This window comes from Malaya genurostris, chromosome 2, assembly GCF_030247185.1.
Source record: "Malaya genurostris strain Urasoe2022 chromosome 2, Malgen_1.1, whole genome shotgun sequence".
NCBI classification, from domain to species: Eukaryota; Metazoa; Arthropoda; class Insecta; order Diptera; family Culicidae; genus Malaya; species Malaya genurostris.
The window spans coordinates 259,613,982-259,639,932 of record NC_080571.1 but is presented as its reverse complement, the minus strand read 5'-3'; the positions used below and the strand labels follow the sequence as shown (position 1 = coordinate 259,639,932).

The window sequence follows — 25,951 nt, the reverse complement described above, 5'->3', positions numbered from 1 at the left end:
GACATTTTGAAGCGACGCGAAAAGATTTCAACTAAAAAAGTTGTTGATTTGGCATTGCGATTATTGTTTTGCTTTCAACTGTCTCCGGCATTTGACAGCATTCAAAACAACATATTTTTCAACTACTTGAATATATGCAAATCAAAAACCATTTTGGTTGAATCAAAAAGAAATAAGTTAAATCAACTATCGCAAAAATCAAAAACTGCGATATCGCAATTTTATGATCGAAGGGTTCTCCGTGTAGTTCACGCAGGGAATTCTCTTTTATGGTCTCTATGGTCTCAAAACGCGTTCCCCGCAATGGTAATTTGAGTCTGGGGAAGAGGAAAAAGTCACACGGGCCCATATCTGGAGAGTACGGTGCTTGGTTGATGATATTGGTTGAGTTTTTGGCCAAAAACTGCGACACAACCAGCCGGCGCATTATCGTGAAATTCAGCTTTTTTGGCACCAGCCGAGAAGCGACGCGTTTCAAACCCAAAACATCAGTTAAAATGTGTTCGGCTGATCCATAAGAGATGCCCAACAACACAGCAATCTCTCTAATCGGTACAGAACGATTTTGCAACACGATTTGCTTCGCCGATTCAATGTTTTCTTCAGTAACAGATGTTGTTGGGCGGCCAGGGATATCATCATGATCCAAGCTTGTACGACCACCTTTGAAGCGTTTATACCACTCGTATGCCTGTGTTGTTCCTAGACACGATTCACCGAAAGCCTTTTCTAACATTTTCAACGTTTCGGAATATGGTTTGAAGGTCGGTTACCTTGGTACTAGAACTGAAAAAACTATAATCCATTAGTTTCATATTACCTCAGATTCTGTAGGCGCTTGTAAGAAATTTGTATCACTCAATTTAATCATTTCTGTTAATTAGCAACTCTTATTTAGTACCAAAAAAGCTTACTCATAGTTCTAAAATATCCCCAATAGAAAAAAACGACTAATTTATACAAGCACTTCTTTGTCTTTTTAGAATTGTAGCTCAGAACCAGTTTGCAGGTACAGTAGCGCACAAAAGTCTTTTGGAGGTTGTTCATTTTTTGGGATATGTCGCACCAAATCGATTTCTTACCTTTCCGGAAAGTTAAAAAGTATATAATAACCTTAAATCACAACGTTATTGAACTCATGATTAGATTAAACGATCATATACTACATTATAAAGCCGATAACAGTACAAATGTCCTTATTTACATTATCATGTAATTTTATTGTCTTTCTAAATTAAAGTTCATAGGTGAATATTATAATCAATTAGTAAAATAAATAAAACGTCAATACTTTGTATTTTGTTATAATCTTTTGTTAATCGCGAACAATTCATTTTACAGAGCAGTAAATAGAACCTTTTAGTTAGAGTGATAACGTTTTCCATAGCGTCGTTCCAGCTCTTCCCATAGGTGTTCAATGAGACTTAGGTCTGGATTTTGGCTAGGCCAGATTAGAACTGTTTGTTTTGTTTTTTGACTTGAAAAATTGTTTGAATTTTTTTTGCAGAGCGAATTGCATTTTCCATTATTTGATTAATTTTTTTCTTTGAATTTGTTCCTGATGAAGTATTGAAGTGAGATTGGAAGGTTATTCAAAGAAAATAATCAATAAGTTTCTTACGGTTGTTTTGAAGACGATGTTGTAGTAGAAGAGATTTCTGAAAAAAGAATGATTTAGTAGGAATGTTCAAACAACAACAAGCACCACCTCTCGATTGTCTGATGCGTGTATCGATAAATATCAGAGAACCCAATCACGTATCAGTAACACAATAGAATCAACCGTCCGATAATCGTGTTAAAATGCCATAAAAAAGACACTCCCGTCACACCGAAGGGCACACTGAAGTATCGATAGATTACTGTACGAATAGAATCTTGGATTAGATTACTTTTCGATCAACGGTCGATTGGCGATGAACAGATGAACAGTTCTAGATGGTTCGCAATCCCCTGATGAATGTTTTACCGCACACACGAGAATACTCGGTTTCAGTTCAGTGAAACAAGACGCGTGAGTCGTAAAGAGATTTGCAAAACGAATCAAGTGCCATTCGACGAACCAAAGCATTTATCTTCATGAGCTGTAACAAATATCTCCCGAGATACCCCCCCGTCCCTTTTTTGACGAAGTACAACCAAAACGTTTTTCCCAAGTCGACGGTGAAATTTGTTTTGGGCCTAGAAGCACAATGAAAATAAAGTGTTTCTGGTGAAAATCGTCATACGGCCAAAACAACCTCAGACAAATGTTAAGGCTGATTGATGCGATTGTCTTTCTTGCGGCTTTATGTTCTCTAGCCAAGGACTTTCCAAGACGCTTCACCAAACCGGTCGTTTGTGGTAGACCCAAACACAATCCTTATGAAGCGACGGTAATTTCATAATTCCGCAAGCAACGACTGCGAGTGAAACGCAACATAAATTAATTTTTCTTCTAATGTTATCCCACTCACCTAGCCACTCTCCACAGTGCCGCCACCGTTTGCGTGTATTTAAAATTCTTACTGTGTCTCGTGCAACCCCAGCTGTATGCTTTATTCTGTTACAGATTCTGCCCAATGTACCTCATTATGGACGACGACGACGACGCGAGGCAGCATTTCCACTTTGATCAGTAATACGACCACCGTTCTGCGTTTTCCTGGTGGCGTTTTCATTCTCTTTCATTTTCCGAGCCACACAATCGCACAATCCCACATAAACCATTTTCATTACAATTACTGTTTTGCCCAGCATCGGCATCAGCATGCGATGGAGGAAAACCTTGACTGTGGATTGCTCGTCATTTTCCACTTCCACTTCCACTTCTACCTAGGCAATCAAGTGATGGGTAACGTTGGGTTGATTCGATGTCTCATGAGGACTCAGCATTTGCTACTTGCGTTGGATGTTGTTTCTCAATTAGGATAATTTTCGGTGTTGGTACAAGGTTGGAATGTGTTTCACGTGTTATTTGTTTTTCTCGTAGGAACCCATCAAAACCGATCAAAATTTTATTTAGAAAAGTTGATTGGAAGTTCTTCGTAGTATCATCTGCGCTTGTGGAAGTACGAAGGATGAAACCGATGCTTATTCGCGTCTGTCTTAATGTGAAATATGAACATGACTGTGCCGTAAATGGCAGAAAAGTACAACAAGATTTCCAACTTTCAATGTAATAAATAAACCAACTCAACGACTCACAAAGAATGTCGGCTTGTTACGGCGTTTGATATTTGGAAGTGCGCCATAAATTCTTCCCTTTGAATTTCGTTGTCATTACAAATACATGAATGCGCATTCATGAATTGTTGGTTTTTTTGCTAAACCGTAGCGATCGAAATCTAATTTTAGAAGAGGCGCCAATTCTATACAATCGAAAGAGACATCTATTTCGATAAGACTTGAGAGAGATTGATTCCATTACAACTTTCGGTTCAAGAATCTTTTTTATATTTTGAAACATGTTTTTGATAAAGACATTTCTAGCTCGATTTGTCACAATGAAAGTTCAAAATTTATTAATAGGTTAGCAGTTTTTATTCGACTCTTAAGCTCATTCCATCAACCAATGCACGAGATACGTTAAAAATAGCTACTGTGAAAGGAATAAAATCATCATACAAAAGATCTCATACGAAAAGTCCCTATATTCAAATAATGGTGCCCGCCAATTGATATTTACCAAAGACGCTAATTGATGTGTATATTGTTTATTATAATCGCATCAAGAATGTATTTATATTCTATCATTAAACCGTAAAGTAAGTTGAAATTGATTTTTCTCCGAAAATTATTTTCAGAAATTTGAGCTGCTTTTAATGGCATTTAGTCACTAGGTATTCAACTGCTCTGCATTTTATGGTCGTTCATTAAAAAAACTTGATCATCCGTCATATTAAAAATGTTCCTCTCAGTTGTGAAAACTGATTCAAAGCATGATCACGGCAAACCTAAATATTGGCATGTTTGTGGATTGGTCAGGAAGACTGGATCGGGGGAAATCGAAAGCTGGAAACCGCACAAATATTGAACAGGGCGATCAACCGTTTCAAGTGTATCCCAAACCTAACTGTCCGAAATGTCGCAAGCTAACTGAAAGTGTCGTCTACCACAATGCCTCGAACAAAAAAAAAAAAAAAAAACAAGCTGGACTGTCGATTATTAAGAAGGTGATGACTCGAAATCGAGAGAGACTTACCAAGTTGGTAAGAGTACTATGACGGAAGCTGTACATGAAGGTGCTTATGAAGTTTGATTGTGTGGTACCCGATGATGAAACCGACGTCAAGACAGAATTTAAAAGGTTTTCTGGACAGAAATATTATCGTATAACAAGAAGAGAAAATAAGGCATAAATTTTCTAACACATGGAGCTATCGAGCACATGGAGTTTGCAAAGGAATATTTCGTGTATCAGGTTATCTATTTCTGTTGCTGTTACTCTTCAACATTTATGTGCAGATTGCCTTGAAAAACGTCTGCCGTTATTCTTCAGAAACAAAATTGTTACGTTCTGTGTTGGGGGGATCTAGCTTCTTGCCATTTCAGGAAGAAGGACTGTAGAGTTGTAGGTTTGTCTAATAGATAAATGATAATAATATGTTAGATAGGCACATCGTCAAGCGAAACCACGATAAGACGCGAAAGACAGTTTTCAGCGAGATGCAGTGAGGAAGGTAACGAATTGGTGGTCATTAGCCTCTCTTCGGGTGCCAGAAAAACTTTCTGACCCTATGTGCGGAGATGGGAATCGAACCTAGACAGGCTGCGTGAAAGGCATCAACTTACCCATTACGCTATACTCGTCTCCATTAATGCGGTTTGTAACAGGAAACATGATTTGATATTTTGATAAAAAGTTTTACCGATCTACACGCATTCTTGTTCGACCTTTTATTTCATAGTAACGATTTTTATTATTTTATTTTGTATGTACTCAGACTTTTTAGAGAAAAACCGTAGTGATATCTCAAGTAACTATCTGCATCATATCGTTACACATTAAGGGGGGTTGGGGTTGGCTTATGGTATAGCGGATGAAAAAAAACATTTTTTGCGAATTTTCTTTAGAGCTATCGTTCAAAAAAATAAATTAAAATGTTTTGACAAATAAAAATCATCATTCGAACTACATTTTGTAACTTTTGCATGAAAAATTATTGAGAAATAAGTCGATGAAGAAGTATTTTTGAAGGCGTGCTTTAGATGATTTGCGGTGTCCACTGTATCTTAGAGAAGAATTATCAAAATTTTAAAATTCAAGGCAACATATACATATGAATTATATTAAATTATACTCAAATATCAAAGTATCAAAAAACATCAAGCCAAAAGAGCCTTGTAGTAGATGTTTTTACAGAAGGTTTTATTCGAGTATATTTCATTTTTTTGAATTTTTGGTGGTTATTGAAAATCGAAACTGCGTTTTTTCACAAAAAATCCGACATTTGATAACCTTTTCAAAGAAACAAAACACTAAAAGAAAACGTCGGGATTAAACATTTTATATGTAGAAAGTGTAATTACTAAAAAACATTCTTAGAAATGATTAAGATTTAGTCCCTACGGTACACGCGACCGAGAAGTTGGTAGAAAAAAAGGTAGAGACGGTGCGCGCCCAATCGCGATTAGTCGCGAATATAAACTTTGTTCGGCTTTTTCTCGAAACAACGTTTTTTTTCAACTGGGCGGCACTCATATTCCAAAACTATCGCACGTATCAACATGGACCAAACAGTTCGCTTTCACTTCTCACCCAAGTCAGTCGATTAGACAAACCCGCTTACGTTCGGGACGGAAGAAACCAAATACAGTATTGTGTAGTGAACAATAGAACGTTCTCGAAATGAGTGAACCAAACGAACAAAAGCTACCGCCGCTACGAAAGAATACAATTTTGTATAAAATGTTCAAAACGACGAATGTAACAATGAGAGATTCTCTTTGTTTACTTTCTCTTTCGATTATTACGGTACTATTAGCAATCTTTCTCTCCAGGTATTTACAGATAATAATAACTGAAGTTATCATCTTTCAATCTGCATTGAAGAAATTCACGAAAAAAAACAGGAATATTTCGAAATAATCGAAAGAGAAAGTAAACAAAGAGAATCTCTTATTGTAACATTCGTCGTTATGAACATTTTATACAGAATTATTATTGACTTCAGGCAGTGAAAAATTCGACCTACGATACGAGAATTTAAAGACTTGCTTTAGGAGCAAATTCATCTTGATATTAAACGTGTGCATTCACTTCAATGCAGTTTTATAAAGAGTTGGATGCAATTCAATTTGCTAAAGACAATGCGCACTATGTGGAGCATGAAAACATCCAGTACAACATACCAGTATATATGGAAGATAGTGCTATAGAAGTGCGTGTGAATGATCTACCCTCAAGCGTATGTGATCCTTATATTCGCAAAACTATGTCTCTGTACGAAGAGATTCTTTCCATCGAAAAAGAAAAGTTGAAGAACTTTCTAAATGGCGTACGCTTGTTACGCATGCGCTTGAAGAAGGCTATACCTTCTTATGTGAATTTCGGCCAAGATACAAGGATTCCGTGCAAATCACTTGTAACCTATGACAATCAGATGGTTACTATGGTAAGCCATGAGAAAAACTGGACCAGAAGACATCTGCTCCAAAAGACAACAGCGTTCCCTCCACACCAACCCCAAAAAACTACAACTAACAACACATCCAACGCTTGAACAAACGTAAGCAATAACGATGATTCCGCCAACACCAGTGACACCGAACCAATGGACGGAAGCGTGAATAGCGAGCCACTGGTCCCCCTTCATTCGCTGGATAGCCATAGAAAAAACGTCTCTCCGCCAAGAAAGAAAATGACAACAAGAGCTCGGTGAACGACGATAATTAGGTTAAAACCGAGGGTAAAGAAACGATATAAATCAAATCAATCAAGATCCAGAAATGAAAATGAATTTGTTTTTAATAAACGGCCACGTCAAGCCGAAAAATGACTGAGCCGAAATAAAGTTTTATAAATAAAAAAACATGAACCAAACAGCATTTTACTTGTTAAATGTCTCTCTATGGTCGGAACTACAATCAAAAATAAAAAGTTGTTAACAATAGTCAGTTTTCCAAGTGATTGCATAACTTTTCTATATGAGAAAGGCAAAAATGAAAAAGAATTTTTTTTTCATGAATTTCAATACATTTACTTTTATCTGTAAAATGTTTAATTTTGAAATATTATTCAAACAATTAGTGAAATTTTGGAGAAACATTGCCTTAATTAAAATGTGTTTTACTCCCCGGTGAACGACCAAAATGGTTGAAGCCGGGGTAAAATAAATGATATAAAAAAAGGGTTTTCGAGAGATACGCTTTCAAAGTTTATTGAAAGAGACAATTCAATTTTCTAGGGTCTAACATTTCGAGAAGTCACATGTTTTCTTTGTGTTTTGTCATAATAAAACATTTTAAGAATGTTTTGTCAAATTTTTCAGTCATTCGAAGTAGAACTTTTGGGCCTGTACGCCGAGCCTCTTGCCTTTTCACAGTATGACATAACAAAAAAGATAAAGGCCCATAGTTTCCAGAATTTTGTTCCGATCGGGTTGAAAATTTGTCAAAACATTCTTGAGATGTTTTATTATGGCAATGTATAAAGAAAAAATGATTCTTCAAAATGTAGGATTCTACAAAATTAAATTGTTTCCTTCGATTTTATGGACAATAAACATTGAAAGCGTATCCCTCGAAAGCACATTTTAGTTAAGGTCATGTTTCTCAAAATTTCTCTAATGGTTTGAACAATATTTCAAAATTGTATTTTTTACAAATAAAAGTAAATATATTAAACTTCATAAAAAAATGTATTCTTTTTATTATCACTTGAAAAACCGACTAGTAAAAATTGGCCCGGAGGTCCAAGTGTCATATACCATTCGACCACCAGTAATCACTATCAGGGTTTCATGGCAGTTATAAATAGTGCCTCTTTTGAAAGGTAATAAATAGTTTTCAAAGCTTCTATCAATCCTTTTACCCGGAATTATAAATGAACTAAAAATGAAACTAGAACTGTACTAGAATAAAACCATACCTACATTCTTGATATTGCTTTCAAACATTCTCTTTAAATTATTATTGCCAGTTCAATTCTTTCATAAATCTAGTTTTGTGTGTGTGTGTGTGTGTTCACGTGTTCATTGGATGACAGTTTCACTAGGGCAAATTTGATTGATGGTTCTAAAGTATTTTTTTTAAATTCATTTTTCTAAAGTACATTTATGACTTTTTTTCTGTGGGCAGTGTTGGGAAATCATGATCAGGAAAGGTGAATTTGATTCATAGATGTAACAGAAGCGCAGCATTGTCAGCAAGTCTTGAACACACAGTAGGCGCAGTGTTTGAAAGGCGCGTTTGAATTGACATAGCGTTAGTCTGCGCTCCTGTTACTTCTGCGTACGTTATTCAAGCTAAATGGCATGGTATGGCTAGGATTTTTTAATCAGCTGCATGACATGGTTTGTGATTGTATTTTCCTTACTCATATAGAAATGCTATGCAATCGCTGTGAAAACCGACTTAACAACCGAGGCTCGGATGGCCGAGTGTCATATACCATTTGACTCAGTTCGTCGAGATCACATAATGTCTGTGTGTATGAGTGTATGTATCTATATGTGTATGTGACAAATAATGTAACTCAATTTTCTCTAAGATAACTGAACCGATTTTCACAAACGTACATTCAAATGAAAGGCCTTAAGGTCCCATACATAGTTTCTAAAGGTCATTTGGATCTGACTTCAGATTCCGTAACTACAGGGTGATATGCACCAAATATGGAAAAAATAGTCACACACGTTTCTAAGAAATGGCTAAAACGATTTTCACAAACTTAACTTCAAATGAAAGGTTTTATGGTTTCCTACAATTTTCTTGAGTTTCATTTGGATCTGACTTCCGGTTCCAGAATTACAAGGAAATATGTGCAAATTTATTTAAAAAAGCGCAAATATAATAATGGAAATATATTAACGGAAATATCTCGGAAATATATTAACCAATTTTCACAAACTAAGAAGCAAATAAAAGGTCTTAAGATTCTTTAAAAAGTCCCCGAAAAGTTGATCCAGATCCGACTTCCGGTTCCGGTATTACAGTGCGATCAGTAAAAATGTTCAATTTCATGTGTATTTTTTCACAAGCGATAGCGAAATGAGGTGCACATTTTTATAAAACTTACTGCTAAATTCATCTAGTTGGTTGAACTTGTTAGTTAGTAAATATATAAAACTACTTTGGGAATACTAGTCCTCGGTTTCCGCTTCCGAAAGTACCGATAATAGTGAAAGAAATCTCCAAAAACTGAACTCATTTCGATTTCTCAGCAATCGTTAAGCCGATTCTCACAAATCATGATTCAAGCTCTCATTATGTTTAAATAAACTGTGCAATTAATAATTAATTAATTTATAAAAGTACACTTATTACCTTTCTAATATAGAAATTTTATGTAATCACTTGGAAAATTGACTAGTGAAAATTGGCCCAGAGGACTAAGTGTTCTATATCATTCGACACAGTTCATCGAGCTGAGCAATGTATGTGTCTGTGAGTGTATGTGTGTGTGTGACTATGTGTCAAATATTGTCACTCATAACATAAAAAAATCTCGTAGTCTCACAGGTTGCTATTGAATTCCACACCATCTTTTAAAGCGGAGATGTAAAAGAGGGTAAAATTCTTTAAAATTGATTCAATTTGTAGGCTACATTATTCACTTACTAAACTCACTCAATTTTCTCAGAAATGATTTGATCTATTTTCACAAACAGGCTCAAATAAAAGTTCCTCTAGTCTCATAGGTTGCTGTTTAATTTCATCCGCATCCGACTTCCGGTTCCAGAACTATACAGTAAAGTGTTTTTAATCATTTAGTGCGTCGATGCAAAATAAAGAAAAAAAACTTATTAACTTGACAGAACTGTTTACAAATTGAAAAGGTTATGTTAGAATGAAAAGGTTGTGTTTTTACTCAAAGAAAGTTGATTTTATTTTCATTACAACTATTATTAATCACATCACTTGCGGTTTTTATTAATGATGTAGTGTTGTACTTGTTAAAATTTTTGGTAGGAACTGCATAAAAAATAATATTAAATGAGTCAAATAGCATTATTTCGTTCCGTTCAACATTCAACATTCGAATATCAATTCAAATTTTATATAGAATACATACTTTATTCCACACATAGCAATATTTATATTTGAATTACATTAAATTATACTCAATTATCGAAATATAAAAAAACATCAAGCTGGAGTCAAATCAACCAATTCGTAAAATAATCGAACGACAGTCACAGCAAAATAACTGCTTTATCTTATCAGCCGGCCATCGGGGATAAATCGAATGCCCGTTAAGGTTCGTTTAATACACTTCAGCGCCGGTCTCGGTTTCAGTTTCATCCGACGATCACAACCGACAAGATGCGAACTCTTATTGCACTGTCGGTATTTTTCGTCGCTGCCAGTGCCGTCGGCATTCGCGAGCCAGATCCAAAGGATTGGTATCAGCATGCAACTTTCTACCAGATCTATCCACGTTCATTCAAGGACAGCAACGGGGACGGAATCGGTGATCTGCCGGGAATAACGTCAAAACTGAAGTACCTGGCGGACATAGGAATCGATGCTACCTGGTTGAGCCCACCGTTCCCTTCGCCCAACATGGACTTCGGGTACGATGTGTCGGATTTCTATGATATACACCCGGACTATGGTACGTTGGAAAATTTTAAGGAAATGATAGAAGAAGCTCACAGCAATGGAATCAAACTGATGCTGGATTTCATTCCGAACCATTCGAGCGATGAGCACGATTGGTTTATCAAATCGGCTGCAAGAGACCCTGAATATGAAAATTTTTACACATGGCATCCGGGTAGAGCAGAAGGAAGCGTACTGTCTCCACCCAACAATTGGATTTCGGTGTTCGGAGGACCAGCGTGGACTTTTCATGAAGGTCGAAAGGAGTACTACTTGCATCAGTTCACCAAAAAGCAACCGGATCTGAACTACCGAAATCCAAAGGTGCTAGAGGAAATGACAAAAATGTTATTCTTTTGGCTCGATAAAGGAGTCGACGGCTTTCGGTTGGATGCTATAAATCATTTGTTTGAAGATGAAGATCTTCGTGACGAGCCTCTGTCCGGCAATGGAAACCCTGGAGAGTATGACTATTTGAACCACATCTATACCAAAGACGTTGAAAATGTGTACCAAGTTGTGTACGATTGGCGTGATCAAATGGATCAGTACTCGGCGGAAAACAATCGAACGATCATCCTGATGACGGAGGCCTATTCGACCATCGAGGGAACGATGCTGTACTACGAGAGTGCCAATCGCACTCGCAAAGGAGCCCACATGCCGTTCAACTTCCAGCTGATCTACGATTTCAAAAACGGCCAGAACGCGGTAGGCCTGAAAGCCTCGATCGACTGGTGGATGAACAACATGCCGGCCAGACATACACCGAGTTGGGTCACCGGTTCCCATGATCATTCCCGCGTGGCTACGCGTGTCGCTGCGAATCGGGTCGATCAGGCGATTACGCTTGTCCACATGTTGCCGGGTACCAGCATCACTTATTACGTGAGTAGGAACTTTTTAAGGAAGTGTGTAGTGAATCTGTTTATGTTCGGATTTTTGTTTAGATTGCTCTCGTTTTCTAAACAGTTTTTGGTAGTGAAATCCTGCCAAGTGAACAGTTGATTTAGCCTGCTAAGTTGTGAGTTTTTAGGACATTGTAAAGAATAATAGCTCTTGATAATTCAAGATACGACAATCTTCAAATACTGGTGCAAGTTACATTCTACGTGTTTTAAGTTTGTCCAATTTATGACTACTTCGAAGCACAAAAGTAATTGTCAAAAGTTTGATAACACATCCTGGATTGGTGGCTCTACGCATAGGGCACTGGTCTTTCAAGCCAGTTGTCGTATGTTCGAGCCCCGACTTGGAAGAATCCTTAGTGTCTGTTGGATCACAGCACCTAGCCGTGCAATGGTTCTGTGCGCTAGGAATCGGCTGCGAAGTCTATTGGGAAAGAAGTTCAAATTCCACAAAAGGAATGTAATACAAAATCTTTGATTTGGCTTTAGCTTTATAACATTCATAGCATTTTTCGTACTGACTATGTAAAATGATTTTAGTGATTTTGATCTTTATTATGCACGAATGAACAAGGTACAAACTCTAAAAAATTTATACTTTTCAGTGGTCTAAAAATTTCTTGCCTTGCATTATCTGACGGCCTGACTTATGTTCGTTGGTGGCTTCTGAAAAACTGTAGAAGGTATTAACGCAGTTTTCGTAAGTGAACGGTTATGTTCCAATACGTGTGTGAAGACAGATAAAATGTAACTTTTTACTTGAAGCAGTATAATTTGTAGTAACTTTGTTGAAGAAACTATTTTCTCGGCGATAATCATTAAATTATTATACGGTACTTTAACTAAAATGTTTCAAAAAATCTGTTCGTTTAATCATAACCTTTTTCCACATTCACCGTAGCAAAATAGGTTTTCTACAAAGTTTAACAATTTGTGAAAATACGTATCACTGAAGAACATTCTACAGTGTGCTCCTTTTATATGACTCTCATCTGTGACTAAACTTTTTCAAGTTATAGATAGTTTGTTATAAAAAAGGTAATATTTCGCACTAAATTTCTCACAAGGATAGAAAAAAAGTTACAGAGTGAGGTGCTTTAGTTGGAACAAGCTTCTAGTTTACATCAAAATCGCGAAGAAATGGCTTGTATTCGAAGGTATCCAAACATTTCATGACCGAAAAGTGTATCTGTATAAATTTTGAAGATTTCACATCTGTCTCGATTTATTCGTTTCGCACGGTTAATCAAAAGGTAGCAATGTACCTTTGAACCAGGTTGAGTCACTTAGCAAAATAAACATAAATATAACATTTAAATATAACATAAAAATACTAACTGCGTTAGTAAAACTTTTCAAAAGCAATAGAGAAAAATTGTAAGAAATCAATTAAATAGTTTAAAACTTCGAATATCAAGGGGGTAAAAGAAATGGGATCGCTAATTTTGACTGATTGTATCTCAGCCAGTTTATTTTTTAACAATTTCAAAAGTTTTATCACCACTAGAAAGGCTAAATTTATCAAAAAAAAACTAAATCTACTTAGGCTTATGAAAAACAAAGTTGTCTACCACAAGTTATAAAAAAAACTTCAAACCAAAGTCGTTTTAAAAAAAGTGGGCCTACTTTGACTAGTAGTTTGATTTTTAATATTATATGATCATTTGAAAGATAACTTGTCCGCAAAATAAATGAACTGCGAAATTCTTCAATTATACATAAATAATTTCAGTTTACTCGGTACTCATGCGGCGGCAATGATTAACAGATGAAAAGTATTTCATATTTAGTCGAAATTCTTTGAAAATTTGGAAAGGTTAAATGTTTGACACTTTATAGGGAATTAAAAGTGATCTAAGCTCTTTTGTTCATAAATCGATTAAATAAAGACTGTCCCAGAAAGTATGGACGCAACCAAAAACCGCTGCCATTTCGCAATGGTTCAGAATCGGTCATTTTTTATGGCTGCGTCCTGTTGTTTACACTCTTCTCTAATCACTTGTGCAGTTGTTTATTCGTTTTCATTAGTTTGTTTCGAAATGCGTGGACTTTGAGCAGAACAACGTCGAAAAATTGTGTTCAAATGGTGCACAGAACGCGGACTGTCACTGAGAAAGATAGCAAAAATGGAAGGAGTAAGTGAAAAAGCCGTGCGAAATGCAATCAAGAAGTTCGGTGAGGATAACACCTTTGAGGATAAACCGAAAACGGGTCGAAAAAAGGTCCTGCTAACCCTCAGTTGGATGAACGTATACTGAAGGCGTTCGAGCAAAAGAAGGAGGTTTCAGTTCGGGATGTGGCCAAAAAAGTGGACACTTCGAAGTCAAATGTTCTTCGTGCTAAAGAACGTTTGAATCTTCGAACCTATAAGAAGCAGAAACAACCAAAACGTAGTCCGAAACAAGAAGCATCGATCAGGCCGAGGGTTCGAAAGCTGTACAATACGATTCTTGCTGGAAATTTGAACTGCATAATCATGGACGACGAAACCTACGTGAAACTCGATTACAAATCCTTGCCGGGACTACAATATTATACGGTGCAAGAAGGGCAAGTGTTAAATCAGTCCGAGACATCGATTGATGTCGAAAAATTTGGTAAGAAAGCTATGGTCTGGCAAGCAATTTGTAGCTGCGGTAAGATTTCGAAACCAATCATCACCACTGCTTCAATGAACAGCGAAATATACATCAAGGAATGTTTACAAAAACGACTTCTGCCCATGATTCGAAGCCACAAGGATCCTGTTGTTTTCTGACCAGATCTTGCTTCTTGCCACTACTCGAAATCAACGGTAGAATGGTATACTACCAAAAATGTCACTTTCGTCCCGAAAGACATGAATCCACCAAATTGTCCACAACTTCGACCAATTGAGGAATTTTGGGCATTAACAAAGGCACATCTTAGGAAACATGTCTCGTCAGCCGAAACCATTCAACAAGTCGAAAAAGATTGGAAAAAAGTGTCGAAACTTGTCGCCAAGAAGTCTGTACGGAATTTAATGAGGAACGTTCGCAAGAAGGTGCGCCAACTAGTCTACAATGGCTAAGTAGCAAATGTTGAGAATAATATTCTGTTGTTGTAGTCTGATATTATCAGTATATCGAATAAAACTTGAATATCTAACACTTGTGAATTATTTACAGCGAAATCAAAGTGCGTCCATACTTTCTGGGACAGTCTTTTTTGGCGCAGCCACATATATAAATGTGTGGTATTCTTCAAAATAATTTTCTTTGATTCTTAAAAAACAAAAAGGTTTGTCCATAAACTAGTATAACCTACAGAGTGAAACAGTACTCAGGTCGGATAGACCATCTTTGAGGAAACGAAAAGAGGTACTTCTGAAACCGGAATCTGGGAACCGGTAATTCGGAAGTTGGTTCGAGAAAAGTGACTTCCATTTTTGAGTCTATGGCTGCAATCTTCCGAGAATAAGGATAAGGTGCTTCCGGAATCAGAAAACGAAAACCAGCATAGCCGGAATCGGGTTGTTTGGTTATCTATATCTACAATGGCTACCGATTGGAATAGTTTCAAGGTAAGGTAAGAATATTTTTTTACGTGTTTTGTTTCGCCGCTTCAAGTGACGGTATCCAAGGTATTAACACACTTCACTATATAATTCCGGAGCCGGAAGTCGGATCCGGATGAAATTTAGAAGTTTTGTATGGGACCATGGGACCTTTCATTTGAACTTAAGTTAAAATCGGTCACGCCATCTCGAAGAAAAGTGAGGAAGTGATTTGAAATAAGAATTTTTTCACTAATCACCTTGTAACTCCGAAACCGGAAGTCGGATCAAAATAATATTCAAGAACTTTGTGTGGGATTACAAGACCTTTCATTTGAATCTAAATTTGTAAAAATCGGTTTAGCCAAATCCGAGAAAAGTGAGTGCAAAAAAATGTTACATACATACTTACATACAGTCGAATGGTATGACACTCGGCCCTCCAGGCCCCGGTTCAAAAGTAGGTTTTCACAGTGATTGCCTAACCTGTCTATATGAGAAAGGCGAAATTGGTTTTTTACAGAAATTTTAGAATCTTAGCGATATCTAGGACTTAGTTAGCCATGTGCACGTACACTTAAAAATTTGTTATGCTTATTTAATTTGGTACCAGCTAAATTTTGTAGAGTGAAATAATTTTGAAATAACTAAAAATCTAAAATGAAAAGATATTGTCACAAAAATTAAAAAACCATAGAAGTTTTCGACATTCCTGGGATGTTCAGAGCTTATATTTTAAATAACTGTTTTGTAATGACTGAGTGGAAACATATATTGAAGAAGCCAAATGAATGAGAAACTCACAGAAAAGTTGATTTTTTGGAAAAAGGTACGCTCATAGGCATGACTTGAACTGCATTCTTATGCAATCCGTGCATACACGTTTATCATTTCCGCCACCCTGAGCTGCGGTAGACACAGATCTACAACACCGAGTGATCAGAGGACGGGTATAGGCATGATGGGTTAGTTAGGGTTTCATGCGGCCCACCTGGGTTCGATTCCCAACCCCGAATATAGGGTCAGAATGTTTTTGGCCCGAAGAGGCTAATGACTTTAATGTGAAAACCTCTATAATAAAAAAACAACACGCGTGTAGGTAAGCGTACATCGAACAATGATCTAAATCCAAGACACTAGTCTTCTCGATCTATACCTATTTTCCGCTCAAGCACTGAGTAGGAGAGTATATTTATAATCGCTTGTTTCCTTCTCTACTGTGCAAGTGCAGCTGCTTGGCTACCGTCAGTGACAGATCCTATAAAGGCTGATTGACTGCCCTTTAACTACCAGAAGCAGATTGTTGCGTAAAATCAAACCGCAATTGTTTTTAACTATTTATTAGATTGTAGTATCTTTTTCCAAAAATCATCTTTTTTGTGAGTTTCTCATTAGTTTGGCTTCTTCAAGATATGTTTCCACTCAGTCATTGCAAAAACTGAACTTTGTTATGACGACTTTATGTCAAACCTACTAAAAATTAATAAATCATTTTATATATTTTTGTTCTTCAATCGATTGAAGTTAGCAACAGGTAAAACTAGTGGTAGGAAACTATTTCCTTTTTACTAAAGTACATTCAAAAAGTTTGGAATTTTCATAGAAAAGGAAATTCTGGAAGTTTAGAAATGTTCAGCGTCTAACGAAGAATGCAAAGCAAACATGTATGAAATTTTGTGTTCTAATCGGTACCGCCTAAAATTTACGGAAAGAAATAATCTAAGAAATCTTAATTCCATACATTATACTGAATATTTACCCATCTAGTGTTCGGGACTTAGTGAGAAATGGAAAGCCAACGTTCATACATTTTTTATCACCAAACGATCGAAGCTACAACCAGAATTGCATGTTGTCAGTCACGTCGAATGACCTTGACAGGCTGGCCAATACCATCGTCAACTGTAATCTGTCAAATGTCAAAGTGCTATGACCAAGTAGAAGTTTACTCAGTCCAAGACAGACGACTATCGTGATCTCTTTCTTATTTTCCTATTCCCTGTTGAAGTAAAAAAAGTTAAAAAATTAAAGAGCGTACTAACAAAAAGTCATCGCATTCACAATTTATTGGGGTACATGAATATTTATTGGGGTAAATGAATTTTTTTAGGGAATGGTACTTCGACATCTGCGATATCCCGCCGTAAGATCAACTAACCAAACCAATTTTGCTTTTATAAATCAAATAAAGCATCATTTTAGTTTAATTGTTAACACTATCCAACGAAAGCCAGACTAGAATATTTTTGATGAATGAAATAGCGGATAAATGTTGCTCTCAGATCGGACTTAAAAACAGAAAATGTTCGTTTCTACCTCTTGGTGAACGACTACGATAGTTGAAGCCTGAGTGAAATAAAACAATTTTTATAATAATAAAATTTCAGTTCATTCAGAATTCAGTTATTGTACCAAAGAAATTAGCTTCCTAAATGCTACTAATTGTACTTGTTGTTATGAATTCCACGACATTCGAATGGACAAATCTGTAAATAATTGTTTTTCGGTGGTTCTCAACTGCGTATACTTATGAAACCACGTACCAATTTTGCTGCATTCGACAATGAAGAATATTTGTACTGAAATTAGCAAGTATCGTGTAAAATTTTTGTTTTTCCATTGCTACGAAAACGGTTGTGTGGGAGAACAAACGAAGGAACACGAACTCGATAGCCACAGGAATCAATATTCTTTTACTGGTCCTTTTTTCTCACTGTGGTAACAAGTTAATTTATCGATCCAATTAATCGTTTTTTCTTATGAATTTTACACCTATTTGGACACAACTAAGAGTGCAGATGAGTGATTTATTATATCTATATGATTTATTATATCTTATTTTTAAACTGATAGTCATCCAAGATTAAATGAATCAACGAAGTAAATCAATCAGGCGCAGGAAAAAAAATCAAAATCTTATCTAATTTCATTAGAATTTTGCGCAACGAGTGACGCTTTATCACTGCTCTTCGATTTGTCAGGAATGCCAAATTCCAAAAAACAAAAGTTGAAAGGCCGTTGCTTCAGTGTAATTCTCAGGCAAACATTTATGCGATTCTCCGCAACGGAATAAACTAGAAGCGTTGGAATGGATGAAAATGCCCGGTAGACATAGACTCATGTGATTCTATCACTGTCTGATTCTCGAAGACAACAATCGAATCGCGAAGTCTATTTTTCGTGTGAACTTGATGACCTCGCACCAATACGAAGAAAATCCAAATTGACGGTGATGTAAAAAACCTGTTTTAATCCACCTAGTGGTGTAATGATGCCTTTCTCATATCAATGAAACTATCATATATAATACTGTGGTATTCTTCAAAATATTTTTCTTCGATTCTTAAAAGAATAATCGAAATAGATTTGTTTGACCGTCAACTGATAAAAAATGTCAATTGGAAAAGATTTGAGGTCGATTTAGAAAACTTTTTACGGTTTGTCGCTCTTTTCAGTGATGGTATAAAATTTTTAACACAATTTACCCTATATTTCCGGATCCGGATGAAATTCAGGAATTACGTATGGGACCATAGGACCTTTCATTTGAACCTAAGTTTGTGAAAATCGGTCGCGCCATCTATGAGAAAAGCTAGAACACATATTTTTATTTTTTTTGCACATTTTACCCCATAAAGTTAGTGCAACAAACATTACATACCCACATACGCGCATACACACACACACATACATACACACACAGCCATTTTGCGTACCCGACGAACTGAGTCGAATGGTATATGACACTCGGCCCTCCGGGCCTCGGTTCAAACGTCGGTTTTCACAGTGATTGCATAACCTTTCTATATGAGAAAGGCAAAAAAAAAATTTCTTCGACTCTTAAAAGAATAACCGAAATCGGTTCGTTTGGCCGTCTACTGATAAAAACCATCAAATTGGAAAAGATTTGAGGTCGATTTAGAAAATTTTTCAAGGTTTTTCCCCATTTTCAGTGATGGTGTACAATTTTTAACACACTTTACCCTATATTTCCGGATCCGGAAGTCGGATCCGCATGAAATTCAGGAATAACGTATGGGACCACAGGATCTTTCATTTGAACCTAAGTTTGTGAGAATCGGTCGCGCCATCTATGAGAAAAGTTAAAACACATATTTTCTTTTTTTTGCACATTTTACCCCATAACTCTCGAACCGGAAGTCGGATCCAAAAAATATTCAGGAATTTTGTATGGGACCTCAAGACCTTTCATTTGAATCTAAGTTTGTGAAAATCGATTCAGCCATCTCTGAGAAAAGTTAGTGCACTTATTTTCACAATTTTTTGCACATTTTACCCCATAATTCCGGAACCGGAAGTCGGATCCAAATAATATTCAGGAATTTTGTATGGGACCACAAGACCTTTCATTTGAATCTAAGTTTGTGAAAATCGGTTCAGCCATCTCCGAGAAAAGTTAGTGCAAAAAAACGTTACATACACACATACGCACATACACACACACACACACACACACACACACACACACACACACACACACACACACATACACACACAGACATTTTGCGTACTCGACGAACTGAGTCGAATGGTATATGACACTCGGCCCTCCGGGCCTCGGTTCAAAAGTCGGTTTTCACAGTGATTGCATAACCTTTCTATATGAGAAAGGCAAAAAGGCGAAAAAAATTTTTTTCTTCGATTCTTAAAAGAATAACCGAAATCGGTTTGTTTGACCGTCTACTGATAAAAACCATCAAATTGGAAAAGATTTGAGGTCGATTTAAAAAAATTTTTAAGGTTTTTCCCCATTTTCAGTGATGGTGTACAATTTTTAACACACTTTACCCTATATTTCCGGATCCGGAAGTCGGATCCGCATGAAATTCAGGAATAACGTATCGGACAACAGGACCTTTCATTTGAATCTAAGTTTGTGAAAATCGGTCGCGCCATCTATGAGAAAAGTTAAAACACATATTTTATTTTTTTTGCACATTTTACCCCATAACTCTCGAACCGGAAGTCGGATCCAAATAATATTCAGGAATTTTGTATGGGACCTCAAGACCTTTCATTTGAATCTAAGTTTGTGAAAATCGGTTCAGCCATCTCTGAGAAAAGTTAGTGCACTTATTTTCACAATTTTTTGCACATTTTACCCCATAATACCGGAACCGGAAGTCGGATCCAAATAATATTCAGGAATTTTGTATGGGACCACAAGACCTTTCATTTGAATCTAAGTTTGTGAAAATCGGTTCAGCCATCTCCGAGAAAAGTTAGTGCAAAAAAACGTTACATACACACATACGCACATACACACACACACATACACACACACACACACACATACACACACACAGACATTTTGCGTACTCGACGAACTGAGTCGAATGGTATATGACACTCGGCCCTCCGGGCCTCGGTTGAAAAGTCGGTTTTCACAGTGATTGCATAACCTTTCTATATGAGAAAGGCAAAAACATTTTTAGTATTTTTAAAAATTGTCGTAATCAATTAAAAGTTCACGTCATTGAAATACAGGAGAAAAATCAGAGCTCCGAGATAATTGCCTTGTGGAATCCGAAATTCGCAAAAATGTTCCTGATATGGCATGCGACTGGCGGATGTGGTGAAATAAACACTTTCTTCATCACTTCCTGAGCAATCAACGGTACGATTTACCTGGGAGAGTGTCTTGAGAAGTGTCTCTTGTCATTCATAAGGAGATACAACAAATCAACCGTAAATCCAGTACAATTTAGGTAATCATAACCCAATGGAAGTTTTTCATTCCCGGAAAGTTTCAAGAAAAGGCTATAAAATGGTTTAATTTTGACGAGTATAAAGGTTTGTGCCACAGTTATCAAATGCACCCTTCAATGATACCTTCCATTTTGATTTATGATCCTCTTTGTGCCGCCGAGTCACCTTGAATTTTAAATGAAGTATACAATTCCAAAAAATTCCACTCCCGGTGAACTGCACTTATGTAAAATTCCACTCCTGGTGAAATGCACTTATGGCAACAATTTTGGCAGCGCTCGAAATATGAAAAATAATCCTTTCTTCTGTACCTTCCTCGATTCGGCGCTTATCTCTTAAGTTGAATCGAAACGTGTTTCTCGAAGTGGCTTTGAGAGTTTGCAGAACAGCCAGAAGTCACACGGAGCCAAATCAGGCAAAAAAGGTGGCTGAGGAACGACATTTGTGGAAATATTGTCGTAAAACTCACTTAAAAACCGATGCAGTGTGCGATGTCGAATTTTAGTTCACTCTTAGAAAAAACGAAATTTACACTAGATGTAAATTCAAAAATGCCGTAATTTCTTGGGTGATGACAGAGTATTACATCTTTTAACATGTAAAAATTAATATCGTGTCTGTTTCGATGTCAACTTCAGCTAAATTAGCTGTGAAGTTAATGCTAAATTTCATTTAAGAAATGCGCAATCCTGTTGTTGACATTGGAAAAAAAATATATTGAAAAGTGGACAACGATGGGGAACATTATACAAAATCAGCCCTTCTAATGGCTCCAAATGTTATCTAAAGTACTATAAAGATTACTTCTTTGCAAATCGGAGATGGAAATCATCAGTTTAGTGTAAATAATTTGAATACTTTTGTGCACTTTTCGCAGTGCGAAAACGAGTGCAAATAAAACCAGCATTTGGCTGTTTCACGTTCGTGTAAAATACTCCGAACAGTGTTTAATATTGCAAAAACCTTTTTGAATCCACCGAGTGGTGTAATGATGCCTTTCTCAAATTACTTATATTCTCAAAAATATCGTTAGAAGATTCTGTCAAGAATATTTTTTCAATATTCAATAAAATGAACTTTCTTCGGGTATAACCTTTTCAAAATGTATACAGTTATGTAAAGTTATTTTGCATCGTTGCACTAAATGATTAAACACACTTTACCCTATAGTTCTGGAACCGAAAGTCGGATGCGGATGAAAATAAACAGCAATCTATGAGACTATAGGAACTTTTATTTGAGTCTGTTTGAGGAAATCGATCAAATCATCTCTGAGAAAATTGAGTGAGTCTCGTTTTAAACTTTTTGACCACTGTTTCCGATATTTCTGGAACCGGGAACTTGGAACAAGTATAGCCAAAGTCGGTTCGTTTAGTAAGTAACTAATATAGCTTACAAATTGAATCAGTTTTAAGCCAAAACTACAAGAATTTTACCCTTTTTTGCATCGTCGCTCTGAAATTCAATAGCAACTTATGGGACTATGAGATTTTTTTATTTGACACATAGTGACATTATGTGACACATACTCTCACACATATACGCACAGACACGTACATTGCTCAGCTTGATGAACTGTGTCGAATGATATAAAACACTTAGCCATCTGGGCCAATTTTCACTAGTAAATTTTTCAAGTGATTGCATAAACTTTCTATATGAGAAAGCCAATTAGTGTAATTTTAAAGAAAAGTATCATAATATTGTAATAGCACTAAAAAGTAGGTACAAATTGGACAAAAGAATTAAAAATTTACATTTTTTACCATAAATATATAAATTTTAATGTGGCAACACGCTATACGAAATTGAACAAAGCATGCTGCGAAAGGAGTAAAACCGCACGTACCGTCGCGTACTAGTTTTGCATCGTCATTTTGAATGACGATTGGAATGTTTTGACACTCATCGCCCTATAATTTCAGAACCGGAAGTTGGATCAAGATGAAATTGCACAGTATATTTGAAGACACTGAGAGCTTGAATCATGATGCGTGAAAATTGGTTTAACCGTTGCTGAGAAATCGAAGTGAGTTCCGTTTTTGTAGCTTTTCTTCACTTTTATCGGTGCTTTCGGAAGCGGAAACTGGGGACTAGTAGTCCCAAAGTAGTTTTATATATTCACTAACTAACAAGATCTGCAAACCGTCATCGCTTGTCAAAAAAAAACACATCAAATTTGAAAATTTCCACTAATCGCATTGTAATACTGGAGCCGGAAGTCGGATCCGGATCAACTTTTCGGGAACTTTTTAAAGAATTTTAAGACTTTCATTTGCTTCATAGTTTGTTAAAATCGGTTCAGAAATTTCCGAGGAAATCGAGTGTGCATTTTGAATAAGTTTGCACGTATTTCCTTGTAATTTCGGAGCCGGAAGTTGGATCCAAATGAAATTCAGGAAAATTGTATTAAGGCCTAAGACCTTTCAGTTGAATTCGTATTTTGTGAAAATCGGTTCAGCCATCTCTGAGAAACGTGTGATTATTTTTTCCTTTTTTGGTGCATATCACCTTGCAATTCTGGAACCGGAAGTCGGATCCAAATGAAATTCAGGAACTTTGTATGGGACCTTGAGACCTTTGATTTGAACCTAACTTAAAGAAAATCGGTTCAGAAATCTCTGAGAAAATTGAGTGGCATTATATTTTTCTCTCTCTCTCTCTCTCTCTCTCTCTCTCTCTCACACACAGCCATTTTGTGATCTCGGATGCCAGAAATGAATCCCGTGCAGCATTTTGATAGTTTCTTTCGTTGAAACATGCAAATCCGAAGTGAAATAATCAACATCATAATTCAGTATGTTGCTATTTCGGGAGCTGTTTGTGAAAAAAGGCGTCAAACGAAATCACGTAAAAAGAAATCGCTTCATAAAAAATTACTTTAGTATTGAATCAATTCGCACAGGAAGCTGGTCTACTGCGGGACATCCGCAGTGCGAGTTTCTCTTCAAACAAGAGCAATTGCGTCATCCAGCCGCTGATGAACCACCTGTAAATTTAATACATTTTTGATATCAATGATGTTTGAAAGATCACACGATATCAAAGGTTGTAGCTTTGAACTGCCATAAAACAAGGATTTTCTAGAAAAAAATCACTAGTTAAGCCGCCCGGAAGAAAAGCACGAGGGAATACATTGAAAAATTGCTTCTTGTATTGATCAATCAATAAACGCCCTGCATTATGCATGCAATTTAATGCCGTATCTTCACTCAATTATCCGCCTATCTCTCGATGATTCTTGCAGGGTGAGGAGATCGGCATGCAAGACTATAAAGAAGCACAGCAGTTCGACAATCGGGACCCCAATCGGACACCGATGCAGTGGGACGGTACGACCAGTGCCGGATTCAGTACCAATCAGAGTACCTGGCTGAAAGTCCACCCGGGATACGAAACCCTTAATGTGAAACTACAGCAAGAATCCCAGAGCAGCACGTTCTATCACTATCGCAACATGACGGAACTGCGCCGGCACGAAACGCTGAGGGATGGAGATTACCTGCATCGTACCGTCGGAACCAAGGTTTACGCTCTGCTGCGGGAGCTCCGAGGGCAGGATTCTTTCCTAGCCGTGCTGAATATGGCGGACGAGGCAGATACCGTGGATTTGGGGGATTTTGTCAATCTTCCCGAGCAGCTGACGGTTCAGGCGGCCCAACCACAATCCGCTCATAAGATAGGGTAAGTTGGGCAGAATTAATTCAGGAACGTTGAGAAAATGTTTTCATTTTGATAATTTTTTTTTCGCAGGGATGTTGTTAGCATCAACAATCTCAAACTGGGACCGTACGATTCCGTCGTGCTAAGAGCGGATATCGAATCAGTTGCAGCGTCGATTCGGTTATCGATTGGAGTCTTGTTGATTGCCGTGGTTGGATATTTCATGCAAGAAGCAGGCAAATTGTGATGAATTATTCATACTTGCCTAATGAAAAGTTAATGTTCGAAGAATAAACTTAATACGTGGTTTGAAAGGAAAGAAAACTAATTTGTACTACCAAGAAAACAATTCTAGCGTTACAAGGGATTATTAGTGTTAGAAGTTAGGGTTGGGAAGTTTAGATTCAGCGTGCAGAAAGCCCATGTAAACACTGTAATTACCACGTACTACAAATTTTACACGTTCACCATTGGCTGCCAAACTGACGGGCTATCGTTCCGACAGTCTGTCACGTGGCAATCACTAAGTGAATCGTGCACGCGATTCTCGTGTGGCCAAATCCTCCCCGGTACCGTGCTAAGTGAGCAAAACAGCAAACGAAGCTGATCGCGTGGCGGATGAAATAATCAACGTCTGGGGCCTGGGTTACCTGACAGCCCCGAACGTGAAACGTGCCGAAGCTGTCCAGTTTAATGAATGACTTCCGGATGTGACCTGTTTCGTGTCGTTCGACTGCTTGCTGCCTCGTTTGTCACTATCGGCTGTTGGTCATGCCGCGAAAATATTACTTGGTTTGGCAAGAGATTCTTGGTGGTGACTTGGAAGAATAGAAAATTAAACCTCCTACTTACGAGTATGCTTTCGATACCCTATAAGTAAACAATAACACTTGTTTTGACGCACCCTGGCAAACTCCTAGAAAAAAAAGCTTCTGTCTCTAATTACTTCTGAAGACTTCAATTTCTCTGATAGGATGAGTGAGTCTTTTCTGCTCAAAGTAGAAATGGATAAACCGGGTGATGGTTGGTAGGTGCCAGACGAGGAACGCTCCATATTGAATAGCTTTTGATGAAGATAATAAACAAAGATCAAAAGCTGTTGGCTTTCCGGTAGCGCTGAAACTGAAGATGACAGATAGCAGACTAAATATCAGAACAAACATCAATCTCGTTCGAATATTTTTCTCGATGGTTGGTATGGGATTGCATGAAACATTCATCGAAGCGAATGGATTATACAGAAAATTTTGTCGTAAAGTGACGAAAAGAAAAGTAGAAATTAAATCTCATCCTGAATACAGAGGATAATTTTCAAATCGTGTTCCTTCAACCGTCGGGGCTGGGGTAAGCGGGCTCTAATCCCAGGAGGGGAAAAATTGAATAAATT

The 25,951-nt window shown here is 37.0% G+C and overlaps 2 protein-coding genes across 4 annotated transcripts in view; one reads left to right on the top strand and one right to left on the bottom strand.

Moving 5' to 3' along the window:
- LOC131429690 (dual specificity calcium/calmodulin-dependent 3',5'-cyclic nucleotide phosphodiesterase 1A-like) overlaps window positions 1-25,951 on the bottom strand; it is a 614,729-nt gene that overhangs the window by 356,262 nt on the left and 232,516 nt on the right. The gene's annotated exons all lie outside the window — the stretch shown is intronic.
- LOC131429695 (alpha-glucosidase-like) lies at window positions 10,287-25,387 on the top strand. The gene is made up of 3 exons (XM_058594004.1): window positions 10,287-11,634; window positions 24,149-24,585; window positions 24,655-25,387. Exons 1-3 carry the CDS (start codon window positions 10,468-10,470, stop codon window positions 24,809-24,811), a joined length of 1,761 nt encoding a protein of 586 aa, XP_058449987.1. The 5' UTR covers window positions 10,287-10,467; the 3' UTR covers window positions 24,812-25,387.

What these genes read in the sequence shown, in the direction of transcription:
- LOC131429695 (XM_058594004.1), top strand. Translation starts at nt 10,468, where the DNA reads ATGCGAACTCTTATTGCACTGTCGGTATTTTTCGTCGCTGCCAGTGCC. An exon ending in GTACCAGCATCACTTATTAC is followed by an intron (nt 11,635 to 24,148) that starts GTGAGTAGGAAC and finishes TGATTCTTGCAG; the next exon opens with GGTGAGGAGATCGGCATGCA. An exon ending in CAATCCGCTCATAAGATAGG is followed by an intron (nt 24,586 to 24,654) that starts GTAAGTTGGGCA and finishes TTTTTTTCGCAG; the next exon opens with GGATGTTGTTAGCATCAACA.